This window comes from Phacochoerus africanus, chromosome 3, assembly GCF_016906955.1.
Source record: "Phacochoerus africanus isolate WHEZ1 chromosome 3, ROS_Pafr_v1, whole genome shotgun sequence".
Taxonomy (NCBI): Eukaryota; Metazoa; Chordata; class Mammalia; order Artiodactyla; family Suidae; genus Phacochoerus; species Phacochoerus africanus.
Genome location: NC_062546.1, coordinates 150,122,942 through 150,148,324, shown reverse-complemented (window position 1 = coordinate 150,148,324; position 25,383 = coordinate 150,122,942). Strand labels below are relative to the sequence as shown.

At 38.0% G+C, this 25,383-nt stretch overlaps 1 protein-coding gene across 6 annotated transcripts in view; it reads left to right on the top strand.

Moving 5' to 3' along the window:
• The window catches only part of CCDC141 (coiled-coil domain containing 141), a 207,241-nt gene that overhangs the window by 86,122 nt on the left and 95,736 nt on the right, over positions 1 to 25,383 (top strand). For all 6 annotated transcript variants that reach the window (XM_047772988.1, XM_047772987.1, XM_047772989.1 and 3 more), the window contains exon 7: positions 17,625 to 17,819. In XM_047772988.1, the coding sequence (XP_047628944.1) occupies positions 17,625 to 17,819 (195 nt within the window). The remainder of the gene's footprint in view (positions 1 to 17,624; positions 17,820 to 25,383) is intronic.

Below are 25,383 nucleotides of genomic sequence, written 5' to 3'. Positions count from 1 at the left end.
GGTGTATTTATTGTAGGCTTCAAGTCCCCTTAAACTCAAAAGTCTCTGGCCCCTTCAAGGATATTAAACCCAAAAGCCTCTGGCCATGTCTCATTGCCCCTTCCCTCACCTTGAGCAACTTGGGCTGCTCACTCTCTATTAGGGAAGGAATGTTGCCTATTCCTCCTGCCTCTCATAACCTGTTCCCCATGCAAATAAGGTGTCTTGCATGGTGATATAAAAACAGTTGTAAAGTGAGGTGGGCCACGTGTCCTTGGGAGCGCTCTTCCCCACCTCTCCCTGCCCCCAAAAAGGTACTTTCACTTTAAGAAATTTGCAATATGCCCCTTGTTTCAATGCTTTGCTGTGGCAGGGCAGGGACCAAGGAAACTGCAATTCTATCATTCAGGAACGAATTCTATCATAGTAAAATAGTATGTTAACAAACACTTCCTTATTGTCTTCTTTGAGGAGGCATAATCATTCCATATTCTACACATCAGAAATAATGTTCATCCAAAATCTGCCTTCAGGAACAAACCTGTACTTCTATTGCGAGGAAAATTTTCCTCTTCCAGTTTGGGTCTATGATTGGGGCCTGCAAATTAACAGGAATAAAGACAAGGTTCATTCCTGCAATGGAAGTTCTCAGCAATGGGAAACTTGTGGGATAACCCAAAGTAAAGCTTTACAAAAATCAGTTTAACAAAAGGGAAATTTTTAGGACCTCAGTGGAAGAGTATGGAATTCTTTGTTGGACTTTTTGATGATAAAAGAATGAACAGTCTATTTCCTGACTGGAAGTTTCCCAGTGGGAGGGTTTATGGCAACTGAATTCATACTTCCTGGTGCTTAACGTCAGTCTTCTTTCAATCAGGAAACTCCCTGGGAAGAGGTCAATGGCAGCTGTATTTTCAGGAGGTTCTGCTTAAGTTTAGGTAATATTCCTTTCTGTTGCTAATTGTTCAGCTGTTTTCAATTTAAAGTAATTTTCACACCACCGTGGTTGGCTGTTAGTTCCTGCACTTCTATAGTGTCAACCCTTGGTTCAGGAAAGGCCCTTTTCATTTGGTGCTCACCAGAATCACACAGGGACTTGGAGCAAAGACTGAATTTCCTGATCAAAGAGATTATGTAATTTAGGAAATTAGAATTAAAAAAAAAAAAAAACTCATTGCCAATCTTAAAATATTGAAGTTTTATCAAAAAAGAAATCCAGATTTCCTACTTCTTCTGAAAATGTTAGATCTGGCAATGCCAGGCTGATCTTTCCATATATACACAGCATCTCTTTGCTAGAGCCCAGAGATAGCTATTTCCATTAGAAAAGGCATGTACTTCAGTTTGCCACAGTCCCCACAGTTCATCATTAAACTTCCTCTCAGTGCCTTTGCTTCACTCATTTACATTAAGTGCCTGGCCTCTGTAAGCATTTGGGTTTGAGACCTGATGAGTAATGAGGTACAATTTAAGTGGAGTTGTAGTTTAAACCAATTTGCATTTTAGAAGATTAACGTGGGACAAGTGTGAATGATAAGAATTCACACTTAATTGTGTGGAGGGAGGAAATGATATTGAAGTTAGAAAAGTCTTCTAGAAAACTACTGAAGTCTGAATGAGAGTAACTTTAGATGGGGCATGATATCTTTTGAGGTGGAGGTTATTGTGCCCATTTTAAAGGCTTAAAGGAGACTTAAACCCTTATTCAATGCACAGCTCCCAAAAGTGGCATCGGGGAGTCATTCTAAGGGCAGAAACTCAGACTCCACCGGTCAAACGTATTGAGTCAGAATCTGTATTTTAACAAATTTCCTCAGAAGATTTGTATTGACACAAACATTTAAGAGACCCTGAGTTGAGGATTTTCCCATGTATTCAATGTATGTCCATGTTTTCCTTAATTTTCATAGATGATTATATATTGTATATAAAGTAATTGATTAACAAATAATAATTGAAGTTCTGGGAGAGAAGCAAACTGAAAATGATGTAAAGAAACATCATCTTCAATGTTTTAATATAGTAAAATTCACATCCCTCAGCTTCAAGATTAAAACCATCTTCCATGATTCATCATGTAATCCAATTTTCCAAGTCATTGAAAATATTTTCCAGTTTGAGTGATTTCATAAATTAGGTTTATGATCTTGGCCTCAAGTTTCTTCAGATAATATTATTTGGAGATCTTAAAAAAGAATACCAACACTTAAATCCTACAGAAACTTTATTCAGAGGAAAGCACCAAGCTTAAAATTACAAAATATTTATGACTGTGAGATAAGGAAGTAAAGCAGAATCTCTTGCAAGCTTATTTGAATAATTTAAATGCATAGTTATAATCAACAGAACCAATACAAGAATGTGGATGTGGCTCTTTAAAAATATGTATATTGTTTTATTTTTTCTGATTACATAATACATTCTCATTTTGGAAAAATTAGAAAACATGTAAAACTAAAGAAAATTAGAATCCCTCATAGTGTGTAGGTATATAGGAAAATGAGTGAGAAATATAAAACATAAAAAATTGTGTGTTCCAAACCTTTGTGTGTATGTATATATGTAGACACTGTATGTGAGTGTGTTTATATACAAAATTGTCTATGTGTTGTTTTGCAGTGTCGTTTTTCCAGTTAGCATAATATCGTAAGCATTTCTCCTATTCAAACACATATTTTAAATATGTTTTTAATAATTGCATTTATTAAACCATGTAGATATAGCACATACTTGAGGCGGAAATACATAGTATTTCAGAATATGGCAGTTGAGTGAATGGTACACTCCCAGGTCCTAGAGTTAAATCCTAGCATCTCTTTACAGTTCTACACATTAGGATCAGCTTTGCCATTCCTTCCAAAAAAGGCCATTAGATTCTGATATGAATTGCATTGTATTTGTAGATGACTCTGGGACTTTTACCTTCTTAACAATATTAGGTTTTCTGATCCATAATCATAAGATATCTTTCTACCTATTTAGGTCTCTTTAATTTTTTTCAACAATGTCTTATAATTTTCAGTGTATGGGTCTTGCACCCTCTTTGTTGATTTTATTAAGTATTTTATTATTTTTTATGCTATTGTAAATGAAATTGTTTTTCTTAATTTCCTTTTCAGATTATTTATTTCTTGTCCATAGAGGCACAACTGATTTTTGTGTTTTGATCTTATACCTTGAAACTCTGCTGAATTAATTTATTAGATCTAATAGTTTTTTGAGGATTCTTAGGATTTTCTTTTTTTTCTTTTTTTTTTTTTTTTTGGTCTTTTTGCTATTTCTTTGGGCCGCTTCTGCGGCATATGGAGGTTCCCAGGCTAGGGGTCTAATCGGAGCTGTAGCCACCGGCCTACGCCAGAGCCACAGCAACGCGGGATCTAAGCCACGTCTGCAACCTACACCACAGCTCACGGCAACGCCAGATCGTTAACCCACTGAGCAAGGGCAGGGACCGAACCCGCAACCTCATGGTTCCTAGTCGGATTCGTTAACCACTGCACCACGATGGGAACTCCAGGATTTTCTATATATAAGATCATATCATCTGCAAATTTCTCCTTCATATTCGTTTGTCTTTTGAACAAATGAATCATTTTGAAAAGCCATTCTTTCAGTGTACTTTAGACCAGAGCTTCTCAATTGTTAACATACTCATGAATTACCTGGGGATCTGAAGATGCAGATTCTGATTCACCAGTTCTGAGGTGGGACTTTGAGTATCTGCATTTCTAACAAAATCCAATATCATATCATTGCTGTTGGTCTCTGGACCACCTTTTGGGCAACAAAGTTTATGAAGGAAAGAAAGAACTGCAGAAGAATGAAAGAGAGTTAAAGTGATGGAGTTGAAATATTGGATCATTGTACGAATGTGGAAGATGTAAATCTGAGTCATTTTAAGATGTGGGCAAGATTGTTTGAGCTTAGAACTTGATTTATATTGTTGCTTGCCTTCATTGTCCAGGTAATTTAAAGATCAAAAGACAAGTATTTAAAATTTATAATTGTTCCTTTTTAAAAATAGAAATATTTCTGTAGAAATAGCACTTCAACTATTTCATACAAAAGAAGCTGCTTATACATCTCTTGGGTTGTTCAGGAAGTTATGTAGCAATATCTAGAGTTCATATAATTACAGCTCCCGGGTTGTCCAAATATTTTCAAAGTACTTCACAGCTGTCGTTGAGCTATTTTCTTCTCATTGTGGTATATATTAACCTGTATAAAGAAGCTGACTATTCTGCTATTTGAACTTTCATTACATCCTGCAATTCCTTCTCTGAAGGCATGTGAAAAACTGGTAAAACCACTTAAAAAATATTACTTCAGTAAATCAGCTCACGCCATCTCTGATAATCTACAAAATGAAGCAGAGTTTGTTACTTTTATAATGTTTCCTCTAATTTAAAAAATAAAGTGGGGTCTCAAGGCAGAAATTAACTGTGTCTTCAAAGATAGAGACACCTGCCCTAGTGCATTTCAATTCCTCTGTCTTCACTTTAGTGAATAATTTGTTTTACTTGTCTGATTTTTTAATGAACTTCCCAATGAAAAGCAGATGTCATTTTTCACAGAACATAAATTAGAAACAATTTTATTACTAACAGGCAAAGTACTTATAAATAATATTGAATTTGCCTGCAAGCATTGGGAAAATCTATAAAATGGTGGGATTTTCACTTGGTAACCCTTCTCTAGCCTTAACTTACAGGTTAATATAAAGCTAGGTGAACCATATGCTTTCATTTCCAAGGGAAATTTAACTTAGAAAGTCTCTCAGAAATGTTTACGCTCATCTAAAAGGGGATGAGTTAAGAAAACCAATAAAGAATATTGTCCTCTATAATCATTAGGTTTAAAACTACCTGCTGTCACTGCTTATGGAAACTTCACCAGCTCATTAAGTTTAAATGCTTAGAAAATTTCTTCTGTATCTTTTTTTTAGCTATGATTTTTATAAAAATTCTTCATACATATTCTTTTCTTTTCTTCTTATTCTTCTTTTCTTTCTCTCTCTCCCTCCTCCTCTTTCCTGTTTTTTTTTTTGTCATCCCTTAAACAAAAATTCCTACAAAGCATAGCTTCTTACACTTACTATTCTAACTAAAGGTAATGTTACTATCATAATAATAATACTGAAATTGAGTCTATATGAAATAGATACCTGAAAAGGTATTTTCTTTTTTTCTTTTTTTTCTTTTTTTTTTTACAGTCGCACCTGCTGCATGTGGAAGTTCCCAGGCTAGGGGTCAAATGGGAGCTGCAGCTGAGGCCCACACCACAGCTGGATCTGAGCCACATCTGCAATTTATGCCACATTTTGTGGCAATGACAGATCCCTTACTCACTGAGCAAGGTCAGGAATCAAACCTGCATCCTCACAGAGACAATGTCAGATCTTTAACCCCCTGAGCCATGACGGGAACTCCTGAAAAGGCATTTTCTTTTTCTTTTTCTTTTTTTTTTTTTTTTTTTGTCTTTTTAGGGCTGCCCCCATGGCATATGGAGTTTCCCAGACTAGGGGTCAAATTGGAGCTGTAGTTGCCAGCCTACACCACAACCACAGCAATACAGGACATGAGCCACATCTGCAACCTATACTGCAGCTCACAACAATGCCGGACCCTTAACCCACTGAGCAAGGCCAGTATGTCCTCATGGGTGCTAGTCAGATTCGTTTCCACTGAGCCACAACAGGAACTCCCCCATTTTCTTATGTCTTAATATACAGTCACACCTTAAATCTCTACAACCTTCCTGTGCTACGCTAGCTTCCATTTGGTGACATTCAGTAGTGTGGCCTTAGATTCCTGTGACATTCTTTATTCCAGAGGGCTCATTTCAGCTTCTCATTCCTGTGACCTCACTTGTTTCTATGGCATCCCCCAAAAGTCATCTCATGCACTCCCCCTTTCCTTTTGCCTTTTCCTGGCTTCCCTCCTTGTTCTATTTAGCATGGACCAAGGCTATTTGTGAGTATACTCAATCGCCCACTTTCTCTATTTTTTTTCCTACCTTTCAAAGATGATGAAACAGTTATCATACTCTTTCTGATTAGCTCTATTTAAAAAGTAAATGATCTATTATCAGTTAGCCTTACAAATCCTTTTCCTTATCAGCCTTTAATTCCCTGCTTTGTCCCTGTAACAAGCAGTGCAAGACTTTCAGGTGCTGTTAAGTTTTTCCTACCTTTATAGTCACAGAGTGAAATCTTTTGACTCTTCTCTGTCCTTTCTGTCTCTTTTTCAATTATCTTCTCCCAATGTATTTCCACTTCCCCTCTTTTCCAAATTTAAGCTTTCATCCACTATTTTAAATCCCACCTTTCCTATCTTTTCATTTTAAGTCTGGCTTCCTTTTTACTACATCATTTTGAGTCACCCTTTCTCCTCTTCCTTCAATTATATATTAGTCTTTTGCAAAACAGAAAACAAAAGTATTGCTCTTTAACCCTTAAGATACTCTTCCAATGTTTTCATGACTGTTATATGTTGGATTGTATCCACCAACCTTTATATATCACAGTCCTAACCCTTTGGTTTCTCAGAGTGTGCTTATTTGCAAATAGAGTTATGACAGATATAGTTAATTAAGATGAAGTCATTAGAGTGGCCCCTGATCCAATATGACGTATAAAAAGAGAACATTTGAACCCAGAGGCAGGCACACATAGAGGGAAGGTGATATGAAGGACACAGGGAGAAGATAGCCATGTGCAGGGCCAAGGGAGACACCTGGAAGAGTTATTACTCACAGCCCTGAGAAGGAGCCAACCCTGCTGACACCTTGATTTCAGACTTCTAGCTTCCACAACTGTGAGAGAATAAATTTCTGTTGTTCAAGCCACTGAGTTTGTTGAACAGTTTTCCCTTGGTATCCAGTATCCATGGGGGATAGGTTTTTCTAAGATCCCTTGCAGATACCAGAATCTATGGATGCCCAAGTCTCATTGTCACCTCCCTTAAGCATGGATTCAGCATCCACACATTTGGCCAACCTTAGGTCAAAAACATAGCAGTCTATGTATTGAAAAAAGTCTGTATAAGTGGACTCTCACAGTTCAAACCCATGTTGTTCAAGAGTCAACTGTACTTTGTTAACAGCAACCCTAGGAAATGAATACAACTTAATTTTCTGCCTTCCTAACCTCGCCTCCCACTGTCCCTTACCGGCATTAGGAGAAGCTGTCTTTCTCAGGTAGCAGATGATTTGAAACTCTCTGTGCACTTGGCCTCTGAGACCCCACCTTCTCTAGTTCTCCCATCTCCCCAGTGGCTCCTGGCTCCTTCTATGGCCTCTCTCAATGCCATCTTTTCCTTCATTGCTTAATCTTTGGCTCTTTTCTCTTTGCCTTTCATACTTAGCCCCATCTGGAGTTCTCATCCTACAGTGATGAATACAGGTTTTATCTTAATGATTTTTAGACTTTTAAAAAGATCTCCAACTGTTACATCTTTGCTTACCTTCAGCCTCCTTTTTAGAAGTTCCCATGGAAAATTTACACATAGATTTCTTACCAGTACTTCTAACTCAACTAAAATTATCACTTTCTCCTTCAAACCTTCCCCCATTTTTCTTCCTGGCTAAATAAATCACAGCCCTTCAGTCACCCAGGTCAGAGACCTCAAAGTCACATTGCTTTTCCTCACCCCTCACTTGAGATCACTTCTTACCTCTATCTCCTCCTTCTTGCCTTCTCCTCCCAGGCCCACTTCTTTTGTTCAGTTTCTCATACTGCAATTACATTGTATAGAATCATCACTCTGAGCCTACAGACTACCATGTTTGTATGAAACATTGCTGGTTTGTTTGAACATTGTTTTTTAGGTCAATATAAGCCTGATTCTGAGCTCCCATCATATGACTGGTGAGACACTGAAGCTCGGTTGTTACTGGAGCCCCCTTTCCAGGGTTTTGTAAGTGTTCCTGGGCCCAAGCAGCACCACAGTGCTGGGGAAGCCACTGTAATCATCAAATGGCTTTGCCTCTCCCGAGGTCATCATTGTCTCAGCCTGCATGGAGGCTTCGATTACAATGGCTCTGTGCCATCATGCCTGTTTGGAGTACCCAGCTCTTCTGATTTCCAATCTCCCTGGAGGGAGCACACAGCCATCTCCAAGAAAGCCATGCACTTCCTCACTGCACCGCCCCAGGAGGCCCATACCTCTCTCCATGCTTCTCCTCGCATCCAGTGCTAGCTGGATCTCCCTGTCTTTCGATGGCCTTCACCCCTATCTCCTTCTCCTTCCCACATCTCTCAAGATGTCTACATTGGCCTTAGTCTTTTTATAAAAGACAGAAGGGGAAATGACTTGTGGGTAATTCTGCTCTTGGTCTTCATGGAAACTTTACTAGGCAGGAGGGGCATAGGAAATATTGACTTTCTTCTTGAAATAGGGCAGAGAGGACAATATAGGAAGAACAAGATCAGTGATCCTGCCACATGCCTAACTGGCATCTGGGCCTCTGGTCTTTCCATTTTGCCATTAGTCCTTTGTAACATCATCAAAGTTACCTTCAGACCAGCCGAGCCTAGGCAGCTTTTCTCTCAAGTGTCTCCTAAATTTCCCTATGGACATAGAATAAAATACAAACTCATGTGACATTTAAAGCCCTCCAGGACATGCCCTCTGCCTGCCCCCAACCTGTAAGTCTCCCTCAATCTGAACTTCCTTGGATGCTCTTCCTTCACATGCCCATCACAGACTTGCTCATCCTGAGTCCTGGTTTAGTCTGATGCCACACAGAGATTCAGTATAGAATCTCTTTCCCCTTATTTCTTTCCTCTTCTTTTTCAAAATTAATCAAAAATTATGATGTTAGAGTTGACAGGGAGGAAAAAAATAGAGCTAAGAAACAGGCAAGGCTGAGGTCACAATTTGTTACCAAAGGGGAGGAGAAGTCGAATGAAAGCAGTACTGTCAAAGTGAAATCAGGGGCAAAGTGTTAGCAGCTGAGTCCAAAACGCTAAGCAAAAACAGCAGCCATGAAGAGTTTGGTATGTAATTCAAGATGTGTCCAACAGAAACTGACCAAGAAACAAGACAAAGCACCTACATTCAGGATGTCTGGATGATATCTTGAGGTCAGTACCTTGGGCAGAGAGGGTCTGTCTAAAGCTCCATGTCTCCACTCCATCCAAGAGGATGATCTTAGTAATCTTGAGGCGCAGCACGGGGCCAGATTCCTTAACCATTGAACAACCAATGAGTGTTAATCCCTCCAGTACTTGTCTTTCCCTTCTTTTCTCACAGAGCATTGCTCATTGCTTAATTAAAACCTTGAATGCCTTCCTGGAATTTCAGTTGTTCACATGTCTGATTTTTCCACATGCCTGGTTTCCCCACGGCTGTGAAATTCTCAAAAACAGGGGCCATGACACCTTCATTTCTGGATTTCCTGTAACACCCAGCAGATGGGTCTGGAACATGAGTTAAACACAGCTAGTGTTTGTTGGGGCAGTGGATGACTCCACTGGAAAGGAAGCTGGCAGCAAAATGCTACCTTGAGTCAGCCGTGGCTAGACTTCTAAATTGCTCTTCAGAAGTGACTTTCAGTTTGGTTGGGAAGTCATGAGTCACTCTATCTACTGCATGATCATTATCTAGACTACAAATTAAACACAATTCTATGAGAACACTCTTGATTCTGAGGCAACAAAGAAATAATGAGCAAAATGCTGCAGTTCTCAAGTATTAAGAGGAAAGCAATCTGATTCACACTAAAATGTGAATGTCTACCAACTTCTTAACCATCCTTGATTTTTGATTTTCATTTTTGTTTTCTTCTCTACCTCCCCATCCTATCTTATCCCACCTCTTAACCCAATCATAAGAGTGCAATTTCAGGTCACACTGAAAATGATCTGCAGAGTAGCCAAAACCAACATTGCCTCAAAATCAAATCGTACCTACTGTTAAGGACAAAGTACCACAATGCTTTATCTTCTGAAGCTGCATCCTTGAACACTCCTGTGATGGCAGTAGGGTGTTGATGGGGAATATGCACACACAAAGGGTGGTGCGGGCTCTTTGGATTCTTTGCAAACCTGCTATTTGTATTCCAGGATTCCCTCCATCATCAACCAGAGATTTAAACTTTTTTTCTTTTTCTTTTTTTTTTTCAGTTTTATTGAGGTGTAATCAACACAAAATTGTAGTATATTTAAAGTGTTTAACATGATGATTTGATATATTATACACTGTGAAAGCATCTCCCCGCATCAAGTTAACGAACACATCCATCACCTTACCTGTTTATCTTTGTGTGTGTGTACATTTCAGTTATATAATACAGTCTTCTCTCTTAGCAGATTTCAGTTAGATAGCACAGTGCTAACTGTCATCTCCATGTTTTACATTATATCTTTAGACCTTATTTATCTTATGGATGAAAGTTTAATGCTCTTACCAAACTCTCCTTATTTCCCCCACCCCTCTCCCAGCCCCTGGCAATCACTTTTCTACTCTGTTCCTATGACTTTGAACTCCACATCTAAGTGATAAAGAGACTTACAGTTTTTCATTCACATATACAGTAAGTCTCTGGAAACCCGGACTGACAAAGATTTCAAGGAATTACTCACCAGGGGGCTTTGAGGGAGTAATCGGAAACCTCTCATTTTGTAGAAATGATCACAAGAAGCAGTAAAGGGAAGTTACATTGTTTGATGTCACTTCTATGTTCCACCTTTTCCTCTAGTTGTATCCTCTTCCTGAAAAATTCTTTCTCCAGAGACCCTCTTGGCTCAACTCCTCCCTCCCTCCCCATCTTTGCTCCAATCTCATAACCCTGCCCACCACAGTCAATACTGCACACAATTCCCATACCATGGGGGCCCCTGTCAGTCCCCTAACCTGCTCCACTTGCCTTTATTCTACAGCGTGACCATCTTCAAACTAACGAGACAATGTACAGACTTATCATGCTTGGCAGTTATAAGCAAAATAAAATACATTGTAAACCACTACCATCTCTAACATTGAAGTGCCCCCCTCACTCCGCTACTAAATTCCCTGGCCTAGAATGAAGTATTTAGAAGAATGCTTCACAAAGACTAGGCCTGCCAGATAAATATTTGAACTAACGACTACTTCATAGATTTTATTGTGCTTGTAAATGGGATCTGTATTAAAGATAATTGGCTATTGTTGCTACGTAGGAATGTCACTGGTTTTCTTATATTGGTATTGCACTGAGAGTCATTGTTCTAATCTGTATCTGATGTTCCTTGTGGGTAAAATATATGGATACCCCCTTCCCAACAATTTATTTGATTTAAGGAAATCTTCATAAGAAACAAACATCAAAACATAATAATTCCCCCACAGCTGAATTATATATTGAGATCCTAGAAATAGCGTCAACAGATTCTCTAGAAGATTAAAAAGTTAAGACTTTTGAAGACATTAATGTAAGGCGGGACCATGCAGTCAGCCAGTGGGACACTCTGATTGTAGACAGATTGTGTGAGATGAAAATAATTTGGCTAGACTTTGTTAATTTTGCTTAAAAAATGGAAACATCAGTACCCCCAAATCTGCCTCTGCTCCTTACTTCATCAACTTGAAGAAAATGTGATTAAGAGGAACAAAAATCTAAGAGAAATGAGGACAAAACACTAAAGAAAAAATAATGACTCTCAGAAAACACAAATCTTGGGACAGTTTCTTCCCGACTTCCCATGTAATTAAATTTTTATCTAAAAACTATGCTGAACTAAGGAAAGAGAAATAAATGTATTGCTACTCCAAACATTATTTTGAAGATTTGCTTATGAGTGTAATTTGTTGTGATTCTATTTGATTTAAAAGATGTATTCTGCCCCACATCTATTTGCTTCAGTATTAGCCACAGCACCCTGCCCTGTGCAGCTGGATCCCAGGCTCCACTTGGTGGCCAAGCACTGAAAAGAATAAGGGAAATGAAAAACTTCCAAGCCATATTCTTTTCTGCATCTTTTGAAATATTTGAGTGGATTGAGAAAAAAAGGAAGCAGCAACTATTATTCAAAGATTGCTTTGGTGACATCCATCATTTCTGCTGTAGACTGTCAGACCCAATCCCAGTAGGCTAACTGTGGAAAATATAGCCAAACCCCAACTTTTAGTAGGTTCTGGGGTCCAGGAATTTAAAGCACAGCCAATTCATCCTTGAATTTACTGTGGATTCACTAGAGAAGCAAAAGCATAAATGAAATGGTGGTAGCTGGCATTGCACTGCAGGGAAGTCAGGCTCAGGAAAGCAAAATGCCCTGCTGGAGACCACTTACTAAGTTTGGAATAAAAGGTGTATTTCTGTTTCTCTGCTCTTACCTGCAAGCTCTCCCTCACTCAGTAGCTATGATTACTGCCTTATGGCTGGGACGCAAAACACCACACTTCTTTCATCTCTAGGTAATACACAAAAATCACAGTTCTCCCCTGTTGGCAGTCTGTGTCTTTGCTGAAACGCATCACAGTGAGGGAGAAGTTCATGTGGCCTGTGGACTCTGAACTCGGCTCACATCCAAGAGTTGGCTGAGACCCATCTCTCCAGGGTCTCTCTTGCCTTGCACAGTCAGCTAGAAATGCCCAGGAAAGGAGCATGAGAGGAAACAGTGGCCCTATTTGCAATCCAGCTCAGTATAACCAGAGATGTTCAGCTTTTCCAGGGCTCACTCTTCAAAACCATAAACATTTCTTCTTAAAAAATTCCTGCTCAAAGCAGACTTTCAAATATTCTCTGATTAAAATTGCCTGGTTTATTTTGTTTGTACCATCTGTTAATGCAATCATGTCAAATTCTATGATTTGATGTCAGTGAGTTAATTCTCCTCTGTGCCAAACCAAACGGGATTGTAGACTTAGAGACTGAACAAGAAATGAGCTGTATCTAATGAGCTGTCCTGTGAAACTGCCGTGCTATGGGAACTACACACGAGCTAAACACATGTTTCTGCCAGATGTGATTTGGGCCAGTTTCTCTGCAACTGATTTTTTTCTTAGTAGTTTACAAATATGTTCCCTACTGTTTCTTGTCCATCTTCTCCCACTTAAAAATTATATTCAGAAGTCAAATTTATAATGAAAATAATTTACCATATGGTGTTGGGTCATTAAATCCCCCCATCTACTTCATCACAGGAGTTTTCATGTGAATAAAACCTTACTAAACATGTTGTGAGTTTATTGTTTCTTTTCCATTGAAGTAGCTAAGATTTTTTACTTTCTAAATTGAATTTCTGGACAATTTTTATACCCATCCATGATTTAATTTGAAAAGCTAACCTAGGACTGTTAAAAGCAGGGGTGGGGGAGAAGAAATCATTTCACCTTCTTGTCTATCCACGCTAATCCTCTCAAAAGTGCCCTTTCAATCAAGGATCCAAGAGAAGCTTAATTTCCTCAGCAAATGGAATACTGAAAGGTACAGTTTAAAAGGGTTACCACTGTGAGTGAAAAAGGAAAATAACGGAGTGACCTGTGGGGGCACCCTGAGCCCAAGAACACACAGTGCCACACGTCTTTGTTGGGTCAAAGATATGCATGTCCACCGGTCAAACCAAGGAAATGGCAGGCTTTGGCTTTCTGCTGGTGGGGAGAAGTATGGGAAATATTGTATTGCAAAGTGACTGAAATTCAGTCAGAATTTTAACACTTAGCAGGCAGGCAGTGATAGCTTAGAGAAAAAAGACCAAGATTTTCTCCATTCGGCTCCTCCAGCGTGGACCACAGCAACAACTTCAGTTTTTTAAATAGTGATGGATTCAGATGACTCTGGAAAGTTTTGCCTCAAAAATAAAATAGTAGGAGCGTCCCCTAAGAAAAATGGCTGGGGAAATACATCATCAGAATGGCATGGAAGTGCATCAGAAACTGCCTCGAGATTGCCCAAAGAAAACAGAACCAATTTTCTGAGAAGATTGAATAGAAATATTGAATGGACCCAGCTTCATTTACTGCCCTCAGAGTTCACGGGAAAAAGTAATTAAGAAGACTGGGGACGGAAAATAAGAAAAGATAGGAGGCACAAAATTGTCCTTTACAGTTTCCTCGGAAGGTCACAGCCCACTTTTTATAACACATTATGAAGCACAGGTTAAAGTGGGTTTTCAAAGACTTGGCTGTGCTCCAGAATTCTCTCTTTAATGTTGTTTGCAAAATTTATACTAAAGGCAGATTTATGAATTCTGTTAGAAAATAGGTATTTCTCTTCTTATTCCTAGAGAAGAGCTTTATTATTTTGGGCTAGTTGCTAAGCAAAAATAGAGCTTGAATTTGACTGTAAATTCTCAGTTGTATATGTAAGGCATTGTTTATTTAGAAATAAGGAGACTTCTGACTTCAAATCAGAAAATCCAAGGGCCATATAAGGATTTTATCATTTTTCAAGGCCTTTTCCAGGCCCCGTGGAAGTTTCACCTCTATAATTCTAAGTTAATGTGTTTAATTTTTCTGTGGTTTAAAAATCTCTGTTTATCACCTCTCAAGAGCTGAGGCCAGGATACTGGTTGGGAAAGCAGGTTCTGACGTCAAATTATCTGAGTTTGGGTTCTGGCTCTTTCTAACTAATGTGGAGACCTTGGGCAAGGTCTTAATCCCTATGGGGCAAGCTCTTAATACCTCTGAGCCTCAGTTGCGCCATCTGTAAAATGAGGATGATATTACTTCCTACCTTGTAGGGGTGTGGTGAAGATGAAATGATGCTCTACAGGTAAAGCACTTAACACTGTGCTAGCTCAGGAAGAAAAATCAACCCTTCCTCTCTTGCAGACAGTGATGACACCAACACCATAGAGTTTAGCATTTCTAAGCTGAACACATAAAGACTGTAACCTATTTCTCCACACCCTGACCTGTTCTCCACTTTCCCTCTCTAGCTCTCTGGCCTTTCCGGAGTTCTCTGTATTAGCTACGTGGTCGTCCTCTAATGAACACAGATGATTTTGGAAAGAATGTTTGGAAAGAATTACCTGCTTTACTTTATATCTTCACATATTAAGCATTTCTTATTTGAGTTTATTGGGGGTTAATATCCTGCAGATCATAACGGAAAAATGAGAGAGCAGATCCAGAAGACAGGACATGAACTAACTGGGTAGCTGGAAGGATAGGGATAAAACAAAAAAGGGAAGAAACAGACTTGTGAACCTGGAAGTTTTTCAGCTGCTTTTAGTCACAACTACAGTATTTCTCAACATTGTCTCAGTGGGATCGTGGGTCCCCTGAAATGATAGCAAACAAATGATGTCTCGGTCAAAAGAAAAATGTTGTCCAAAATGCTTCACACCATGTTTTCCTCTAGGAGTCTCAATGCACATTAACATATTAAAAATTGTAGGAGTTCCCTGGTGGCTCAGTGGGTTAAGGGTCCAACATTGTTGCTGCTGTGGTGCAGCTTTTTTGGGGGGAGTGCGGTGAAGGAGAAATAGATAGCTTTATTGCTTTGCCAGGCAAAGAGGGCCACAGCAGACTAATGCCCTAAAGACTGTGTCCTGTAGTGCAGGTTTATCCCTGCACTGGAAGTTTCCACATGCCTCAGATGTGGTCCCACCAAAAAAAAAAAAAAAAAAAAAATTCTAGAAAGTACTACAGTAAAGAAACCTGTTTTATTTTGTTTATCCAGTAATACTGATCAATACATAACACTGACCAAGAATATTTGAAGAATCCTTCTACCATTGTTATTTTAGAACTGGGAAACAGGAATTCTCATAAATAAGGAACAAATTTGGGGGTGCTAATGAGCCATGAACAAACTGATGGAAAGAAAAATGGGACTAACACTTATGTGCCTATTAGGTGGACCAGAAATTATGCTAACTGCTTTAGAAATATTTGCTTTTTCCCACTAGGGTTAAGATACTGGTTTTTAAGTGGGAGGGATATTTACAGTGCTTTACAAAATAACGTCATGGCACGTATTAGCGGACCTTAAGTGGGGACAAAAGAGCTCTTTAAAAAAATAAAGGCTTTTGAAAAGTCATGTAGTCCATCTTCATGCCTAAGGGTATTGCTTTTGCACTTACTGAGAAAGCTGGAGATCCTGGAGTCTCTCTACCCTTAATCTCCTGGAATGCAGCCTTGTATACAGACCTGTGAATAGTCCTGGTTCTGCCACTTATTGGGTATGTAACCTTGAATAACAAAGTTCTCTGAGCCTGCATAATTGGTGAGAAAATAGTGACATCTGGTTTGTGAGGGGTATACTTACAAACCATAGGCTTATAAAATTGGTGCTCAAAAAAAAGAAAAAAAAGCCAATTCCGTAATCTACCATGCTTACTCTTACATCCATTGATCACAATATTTTTCTCTTACACAATTACTAGAACAGGTTTTATGGAGTCCGTAAAATTATATGTACAATTTCTGTTTTCAACAACTCATTGTTATTTAAAATACTACCATTTTTTGTATGTGTACATGTATGTGTGTGTTTGTAGGACCAGCATATATTTAATATTTTTTAATAATGTAAATATCTGTAAAATTACATGAAATAGCAGTTTAGGTATTGTTAAAGGAAAGAACTATATTTTATTCTTTCTTTATATTCCCCAAGACATCTATCCTGGTATGGTCCAAGGTACACAGTATTTGGTTGTCTTGTGAAATGAGTGAATAAAAATAATAGTGGTAAATTACACTAAAATTATACTTATCTTGTATGATATAGCAAGTGTAACTTAATAATAGGACATTTTGCTCCGGGGAACAGGCCAGGATGGGGTCAGACACTGATTTTTGAAATTTGGTGCCAAATTTTTGATGCTTTAACAAACATTCTATACTTATCACTCAGTCGCAACTGAGATGAGTATCGGAAAATTCACTTACAAGACTCTTGTGTTAGACATAGCATTATTTTATGGCACTGGATCTGGCTTCAGTTCTTTTGCAAGAAATTTGAATTTCTCTTTCAAATAAATTGAATATGAATATGTTCAGTTTACCTCAACTCTTATTTTTTTTTTTTATTTACTGTTTCTCATCCTCATGCAACAAAAAGTAAAATGCCACCTCTTTTCCTTTTTGGAATTGTTTATAAATCACTAGTAGTGAAACACTGAGAAGTGAAACTGGGGTCAATAAGAAGAGAATACTGCCCAATAACATCTCTTCACTTTGGGAATAACGTATCTTAACTTCAGGTCTAAATATAGGAAGATGTACAGACAACAGCCATAAAATATGAGATATCCCTTCCTTTCTTATGAACATTTGTCCACCTTGGCAGTGAGACTGAATTATGGAAGAGAGATGATTTTCTGTTTAAATGAATGAAAATAGGTTAAAATTAGTTAGAGATTGAAAACCGCTAATGACTGCATTTGGGGTATGTTTTCAGGTAGTGTTAACAGAAATGGCAAGTGACTTGCATTCAGGGCAGCCTGATTCTCCATCATTCCCACGTCCCAGTCGACCTGCCCCTTCCTACTCCCCCTCTCCCTTTTTAGCCTTCTTTCTCTGTCCTTCTCTCTCTCTCTCTTTTTAAGCTACACCTTGGTACTCAAACCCAGAATGTAGCATTTACTCCTTTATGACTTGAAAATATAATGACAGGCTTCTGAGACCTTCAACATGTCTAACTGTCCTCTGAGTCTCCCCAGAGATTACCAAGAGGAGGAAGTGTAAAGTCAACTGAAGAGTGATCTCTTGCAGGAATGGAATTCCTCTGTTGAGGAACTGAAGAGTGAGGCGCTTGGGCTTCTGCTCCTCAAGGAGGATGTGGAGAAAGAACACCTACAGCTCTCGAACCAGAAACTGAATCGGCTTCAAGAAGAATTTGGCCGGCTCATGGTGGAAAGGAGAACCTGCCTACAAAAGGCAAATGATTTTTTTAACAGTGCCAACAAGGTAGGTGGGAGGGGAAGCAGGTAATTTTAGGTCATCAGGACAAACCAGGAAGAGATCCATTACACCAACAGGCTGGCACACATCATAGAAATCCAGACTCCCCATAGAGTTTCAAAATTTTTGGCAGCCAAAGGAGCTTTTAAAACCTGTTCCCACCATGGCCATTATTTGGTTCTCAAAACTAAGAGACTCTGTGCTTTGAGATGCAAAGGATCACTTCAAACAAACAAACAAAATGAAACAAAACCAGGAGGGTTTTATCTTGGAGCTCCCATTGGTCAGTTTGAAGGAGATACTTGTGCAAACACAGCAGTGTTTCTCCTGGAGGAAGAGAGTTATCATAAAATTTATCAAGGTTAAAAAACAAACAAACCAATCTTGAAACTTTTACCAAAAAAATCTTTCAAAATCGTCTTTCATTTATCAAGTAAAGAGACTAAATATGGCAAGCCTTTGGCATACAAACCATCAGGCTTTGGTTGACCACCCCAGCTTGGTTTTGCCTTTTTAAGTCAGTCACAGGGAAGTCTTGCTTTAGACTGCTCCAGGTCTTCTCAAGCAGAAGAAGTGCTCTGCTTCTCTTGTTTGACTCATTTAATATTTTATTTTTTCTTTTTAGGGCCGCACCTGAGCCATATGGAGGTTCCCAGGCTAGGGGTGGAATCAGAGCTGTAGCTGCCAGCCTGCGCCTCAGCCACAGCCATGCAGGATCCAAGCTTCATCTGCGACCTACACCGCAGCTCACTGCAATGCCAAATCTCTAACCCACTGAGTGGGGCCAGGGATCGAACCTTTGTCCTCATGAATACTAGTCAGATTTGTTTCTGCTGCTCTACAGCAGGAACCCCTGATTCATTTAACAATGATCATAGCAGGTGTCTCTTTCTGAGCGGTAATGTTCATGGGTTCACATCATTTGAGTATCTGAGGATGGTGATATTGTTTGAAAAATGTTCTACCTTTCCCGATCTAATCTTGCCTTATTGGAATGAAGCCCTCAAATTACCTTATGGGAGTTAAACCTTAAATTTCACTGATGTTTTTAAAATTGGGCGATGTGATAGGAAATGAATAGGGATCCCCCAGAAGCTAGATATATTGTGATTTAAGGTCATGACATCAACAAACTGAATACAGTGTCCTGGTACATATTAAAATAGTTAATTTTGAATTTCTTTACTAACAGGAAATTTGGAAAGCATGAATAGAAAAGTCCCAACATAGAGGTACTAGAATTATGGTAAAAAAAAAAAAAAGAGAGGAATATTTGTCAAATTATTTGTTGTTTGGAATTTCTTTGTTTTAAGGGAAGAAACAGACATAGTGTATTTCTGGAGCTATTGAACTAAGTAAATGGTAAATGATGCTTAAATTTCTCTTCAACACTCCTATTTTTGAATAAGAGATTTTTAAGTTTACATTACACTGTAATTCTACAAAATGAGTGGGTTATCTGCCAGTTAATTGATGCTGTTTCTAAGGAAAACAGAGAACATGTTACTATGATAAAACAGTGCTTCTAGCACAAACTCTGTGCTTTATAGCCCTTCAGAATGAAGTTTTCCACTCTCTTTCATTCCCATTCTCTCACTCTTGCCCTCATTATCTGGTAACTTGCCAGGGAAATTTTTCTTCTGACATTATTCCTAGACCTTGAGGGAAAAGGAATGGTATCTCTTGCAATAGTAATTTTTAAAAATTGAAGAACAGAGCGGTTACTTTCTCAGGCTTATATAGTAATTCAGGTCAAACCCTAGTAAATCTGATTTCTTAACCCCAAAGACTTAACTTCTAGATTCCCTGTTTCATCCTTTGAATGCCATGGCATCCAAACTGTAATTAGTTCAGTTGGGACATATCCATACTAACTTTATCCACACTATAGTATTCTTCATAGCCAAGGACCACTTAGAAAGGTACAGAATTCATTCTCCCTTTCTAAAACATTAAGGAAATAATTTCTGACTCCAAATCTAAGAATTCAGTTTGAAAAATGAGGGGTAATTTTACCTCAGCAAAAATAGAAGCTGGATTTTGGAAAGTGGGTGTTTAAATCATGACTCTTGAATGAATTATCTACCATTATTAAGAAGCAATAAATGATGAAATAATATAGTGAGTAAAATCACTTAAATTGAAGATGGAAACTCTTCTTAAGACTTGTAAATTACAGTTTTCTTTTTAACTTATATTGTAGAATCTCCAAATTTTATAAAATTCTTACCACTTCCCCATTTGGGGCATAACAACTCATAAAATAAAACACTGGATTTAAGATATTCATAGAATTTCAAAATCCCTTCAAATATTTTTTTCTAATCTGAATCTGTTTTCACTAGTGAAGGCATATTTTCAGCTAGTAATATGAATTTATCTCCAAAGCACTGAACTTTCCTTTTAAAAATTCACTTTATCATGCCTTGGATATACTGGGTTTTTCTAATTGTGTTGAAGCCATGCTGCTGACAGCTGTGAGGGGTTCAAGACATTTACCCAGCTTTCTAGCTAACATCTTAACTTGTCACAGTTTATGGAAGTCATAGAAGACATATGACTTCTGAATCTGTTTTGAAAGATTTTATTACAGCAAAAGCAGAAAATGGAGTGTCAGAGGCACATCAGTTCTCCAGGGGGCCATGCAGATGGGCCCAATGGACAAAGGCACCACTGCAGTGGTGCCCCAGACAAAGAATCTGAAACTTGGAGAATTGGCTGTTTTACAATAAACAGTAAGCAAGCCTGTTCTTTGTCTCAGAGGAAGACGTTTCCTCAAGCCTGAAGGTTGCAAACCCAACACTGAGAAATGGGCCAGATAAAGAAGGTCAGAGTCAAACATTCTTGACACACCAGTAAGATGGAGAGAAGTGGAGACTTGCTTACCCCACACACCCAAACCTGGAAGTTATCTCTGTGAGCCAGAGAGGAAGTTGGGCCTTAAAAAAATGTTAGGGGTATTCTTATTTCCTGGGAAAAAGTCACAATAATTTTTTTAATTGAAGTTGCTAAATAAGTAGTGTAGCAAATTTATGAAAATAATTACCCTTTTTCTTCAGGAATTCATTTACTTAATAAATATTTATTGAGCAACTACTATGAGTCAGGCACTGCTCTAAATGCTGGAGGTTCAGCAGAGAACAAAACATAAAAAAACTTTAAGTCAATGTATTTCCAATTTCGCTAAAATATAATTATCATTTAATTGTCCACATTGGCAAGAGTACCACACTGCCTTTACTCTGTGGTTTCAGGAGTGAGATTAAAATCCTTTTAATCCCGCTAGAGGTTGATGGTTTACCCAAGGCTCAACATTTGTTTCTTACATAATGTCTATCCAGTCTTTGGCTTCAAGTGCAACAGTTTATACCTGGAATGAGCAGTAGGTGGCAATGTTGGCACACAGAACCTCAGGAGTAGTGTTGCTATTGATACATTTTTAAAATTGAAATATAGTTGATTTATAATATTATATTAGTTTCATGTATACAATAAAGTGATTTTTTAAATATATTTTATTTCATTTAAAGTTGTTACAAATCAATGGCTATATTTCACTGTGCTGTATATATATATATTTTTCTTTTGTCTTTTTGCCATTTCTTGGTCTGCTCCAGAGGCATATGGAGGTTCCCAGGCTAGGGGTCCAATCGGAGCTGTAGCCACTGGCCCAGGTCAGAGCCACAGCAAGGCAGGATCTGAGCCGCGTCTGCAACCTACACCACAGCTCAGGGCAACGCCGGATCGTTAACCCACTGAGCAAGGGCAGGGACCGAACCCGCAACCTCATGATTCCTAGTCGGATACGTTAACCACTGCGCCATGATGGGAGCTCCTGTATAATGTTATATAATGTATAATGTTCCCTGTTGCTTACCAGTTTTTATTTTTTTACTTGAAGTATAGTTGATTAACAATGTTGTGTTACTTTCTTGTGTACAGCAAAGTGAATTAAGTTATATTTTAAAATAATATGATTTCATCCTCTTTTAAATTATGGTTTATTACAGGATATTGAATATAGTTTCCTGTGCTATATAGTAGGACCTTGTTTTTTATCTATTTTACACATAGAAGTTTGTATCTGCTAATCCCAAACTCCGAATTTACCCCCCCAACTCCTTTGCTAACCATAAGTTTATTTTCTATGTCTGTGAGTCTATTTCTGTTTCGTAAATTATTCATTTGTATCATATTTTATATTCCACGTATAAGTGATATCATATGACATTTGTCTTTCTTTTTCTGAATTACTTCACTTAGTGTAATAATCTCTAGGTCTACCCATGTTGCTATAAATGGCATTATTTCATTCATTTTATATGGCTGAGTAATATTTCATTGCATGTATGTACCACATCTTCTTTATCCTTTCCTCTGCTGATGGACATATAGATTGTTTCCATGTCCTGGTTATTGTAAATAACGCTGCAACAAGCATTGGTTGCATGTGTCTTTTTGAATCAAGAGTTTTCTCCAGATATATGCCCAGGAATGGGACTGCTGGATCATAATAGCAATTCTATTTTTAGTATTTTTAAGGAACTGTTTTCTATTTTCTTTTTTGGACCATACCTGCGGCATATGGAGGTTCCCAGGCTAGGGGTCGAAATGCAGCTAAAGCTGCCAGCCTACACCACAGCCATAGGAACATGGGATCCAAGCCATGTCTTTGACCTACACCACAGCTCATGGCAACACTGGATCCTTAACCCACTGAGCAAGGCCAGGGATTGAGCCCGCATCCCCATGGATCCCAGTGGGGTTTGCTAACTGCTGAGCCACAAAGGGAACTCCTGTTTTCTATTTTCTATAACGGCCACACCAATTAACATTCCCACCAACAGTGTTCCCACCAACATTCCCACCAACCCTTTTCTCCGTACCCTCTCCAGCATTTATTATTTGTAGACTTTTTGATGATGGCCATTCTGACTGGTATTCCCTCCTCTTCAGTTTTTTGGAAGAATTTGAAAAGGATCCTATTTTATACATAGTTTGTATCTCTTAATCTCATAATCTTGCCTATCCTCTCTCCCTTTCCCCACTGGTAACTCCTGGTCTCTGCATCTGTGTGTCTATTTCTATTTTGTTATATACATTCATTGGTTTAACTTTTTAGATTCCATGCATAAATTATAATATATGGTATTTGTCTTTCTCTTCTGACTTATTTAACTAAGCATAATACTCTCTAGGTCCATCCACATTGTTGCAAATGGCAAAATTTCATTCTGTTTATGGCTGAAATTATACATTAATATTAATATTCCATTATACATTAATATATACACACACACATACATATACACCACATTTTCTTTATCCATTCATCTGTTGATAGACACTGAGGTTGCTTCCATATTTTGGCAATTGTAAATAATGCTGCTATAAACATTGGAGTTTATGTATCTTTTTCAATTAATGTTTTCATTTTATTTGGATATATACCCAGCAGTGGAATGGCTGGATCATATATGGTAGTTCTACATTTTATTGAGGAAACTTCCTACTGTTTTCCACAGTGGCTGCACCAATTTACAATTCCACCAACAGTGTACTAAAGTTTCCTTTTCTCCACATCCTCACCATACTTGTGGTCTTTTTGATGATAGCAATTCTGACAGGTATGAAGTGATATCTCGCTGTAGTTTTAATTTGCATTTCTCTGATGATTAGTGATGTTAAGCATCTTTTCATGTGCCTATTGGCCATCTGTATGTCTTCTTTGGAAGAATGTTTATTCAGGTCATCTGAATATTTTTTAATCAGGGTGGGGTGTTTTTTTGATATTGAATTATATCAGCTGTTCATATATTTCAGCTATTAACCCCTTATCAGTCATATTGTCTCCAAATATTTTCTCCCAATCAGCAGGTTGTCTTTTTTTTGTCTATGGTTTCCATTAATGTGTAAAAGCTTTTAAGTTTAATTAGATTCTATTTATTTTTTGTTCTGTTTGTTTTTTTCCTTTGCCTGAGGAGACCAATCCAGAAAACAATGCTATGATTTATATCAATGAATGTTCTGCCTCTATTCTCTTCTAGGAGTTTTATGATTTCAGGTCTTGCATTTAGGTCTTTAATCCATTTTGAGTTTATTTTTGTATGTGGTGTGAGGAAATATTCTAATATCATTCTTTTACATGTAGCTGGCCAGTTTTCCTAGCATCACTTATTGAAGTCTTTTCTCCATTGCATGTTCTTGCCTCCTTTGTTGTAGATTATTTGACTGTTGGTGTGTGAGTTTATAGTTGTGGGCTCCAGGAGTTCCCATCATGGTGCAGCGGAAACGAATCTGACCAGGAACCATGAGGTTGCAGGTTCGATCCCTGGCCTCTCTCAGTGAGTTAAAGATCCAGCATTGCCATGAGTTGTGGTGTGGGTCGCAGACGTGGCTTGGATCCCACGTTGCTGTGGCTCTGGTGTAGGCCAATTAGACCCCTAGCCTGGGAACCTCCATATGCCATGGGTGTGGCCCTAAAAAAGACCAAAAAAAAATATATATATATACACATATACATATATATATACACACACACACATATACATACATACATACATATATATATACACACACACACACATATATATATGTATTTCTGAGCTCCATTGATCTATGTGTCTGTTTTTGTGCTGAGACTATTCTGTTTTGATTAGTGTAGCTTTGTAATGCAATCTTAAGTCAGAGGGCATGATAGGTCCAGCTCTGTTCTTTTACTCAAGATTGCTCATGCAATTTGGGGTCTTTTGTGGTTTCATATAAATTTTAGGATTATTTGTTCTAGTTCTCTGTAAAGTATCATGAGTATTTTTATAGGGATTGCATTAAATCTATGAGTTGCTTTAAGTAGTATGGACATTTTGTAATATTAATACAAGATATTTTTCCACTTCTTTGGGTCATCTTCAGTTTCCTTCATCAGTTTTTCATAGTTTTCAGAGTTCAGGTTTTTCACCTCCTTGATTAAGTTTATTCCTAAGTATTTTATTCTTTTTGATGTGATTTTAAATGAGATTGTTTTCTTGATTTCTCTTTCTGGTAGTTAACTATTAGTGTACAGAAAAGCAACAGACTTGTGTATGTTAATTTTGTATCCTGCAACTTTATTGAATGCTACTGATGCTTTTTGTAACCAGATTCAAGTGGAGATTGAGCCATGTAATTCAAGAACCTAAGATCCTCCCTTTTCATTTTAAAGTTATCTACTGTGTTTAGTGATCCTATTTGCTAAATCACTTAGTAACAAATACAAATATAGCTTGTCAGCACTGGATGAGAGCTGACTGGAGAAAAGTTTCTCTAATTACCAGATGTTGCTAAGAGTTATGAGTACCTGGCCTGAAATAGGAACATAACACCTATTATAATAATTCATCTTGATCTCCTCAAATTTTCATCTTTCATGATTATAGATGATCTTATTTATTATATTTCTAGCATGATGACAAAAAAGAATCTCTAGTTAGCATGTATTGATTACCTGAAAAGTTATTTATCATTGTTTAGGAAATGTGGTTTGAATCAAACAGAGATAAATATATATATTTCAAAAGCAGAACAGTAGGAG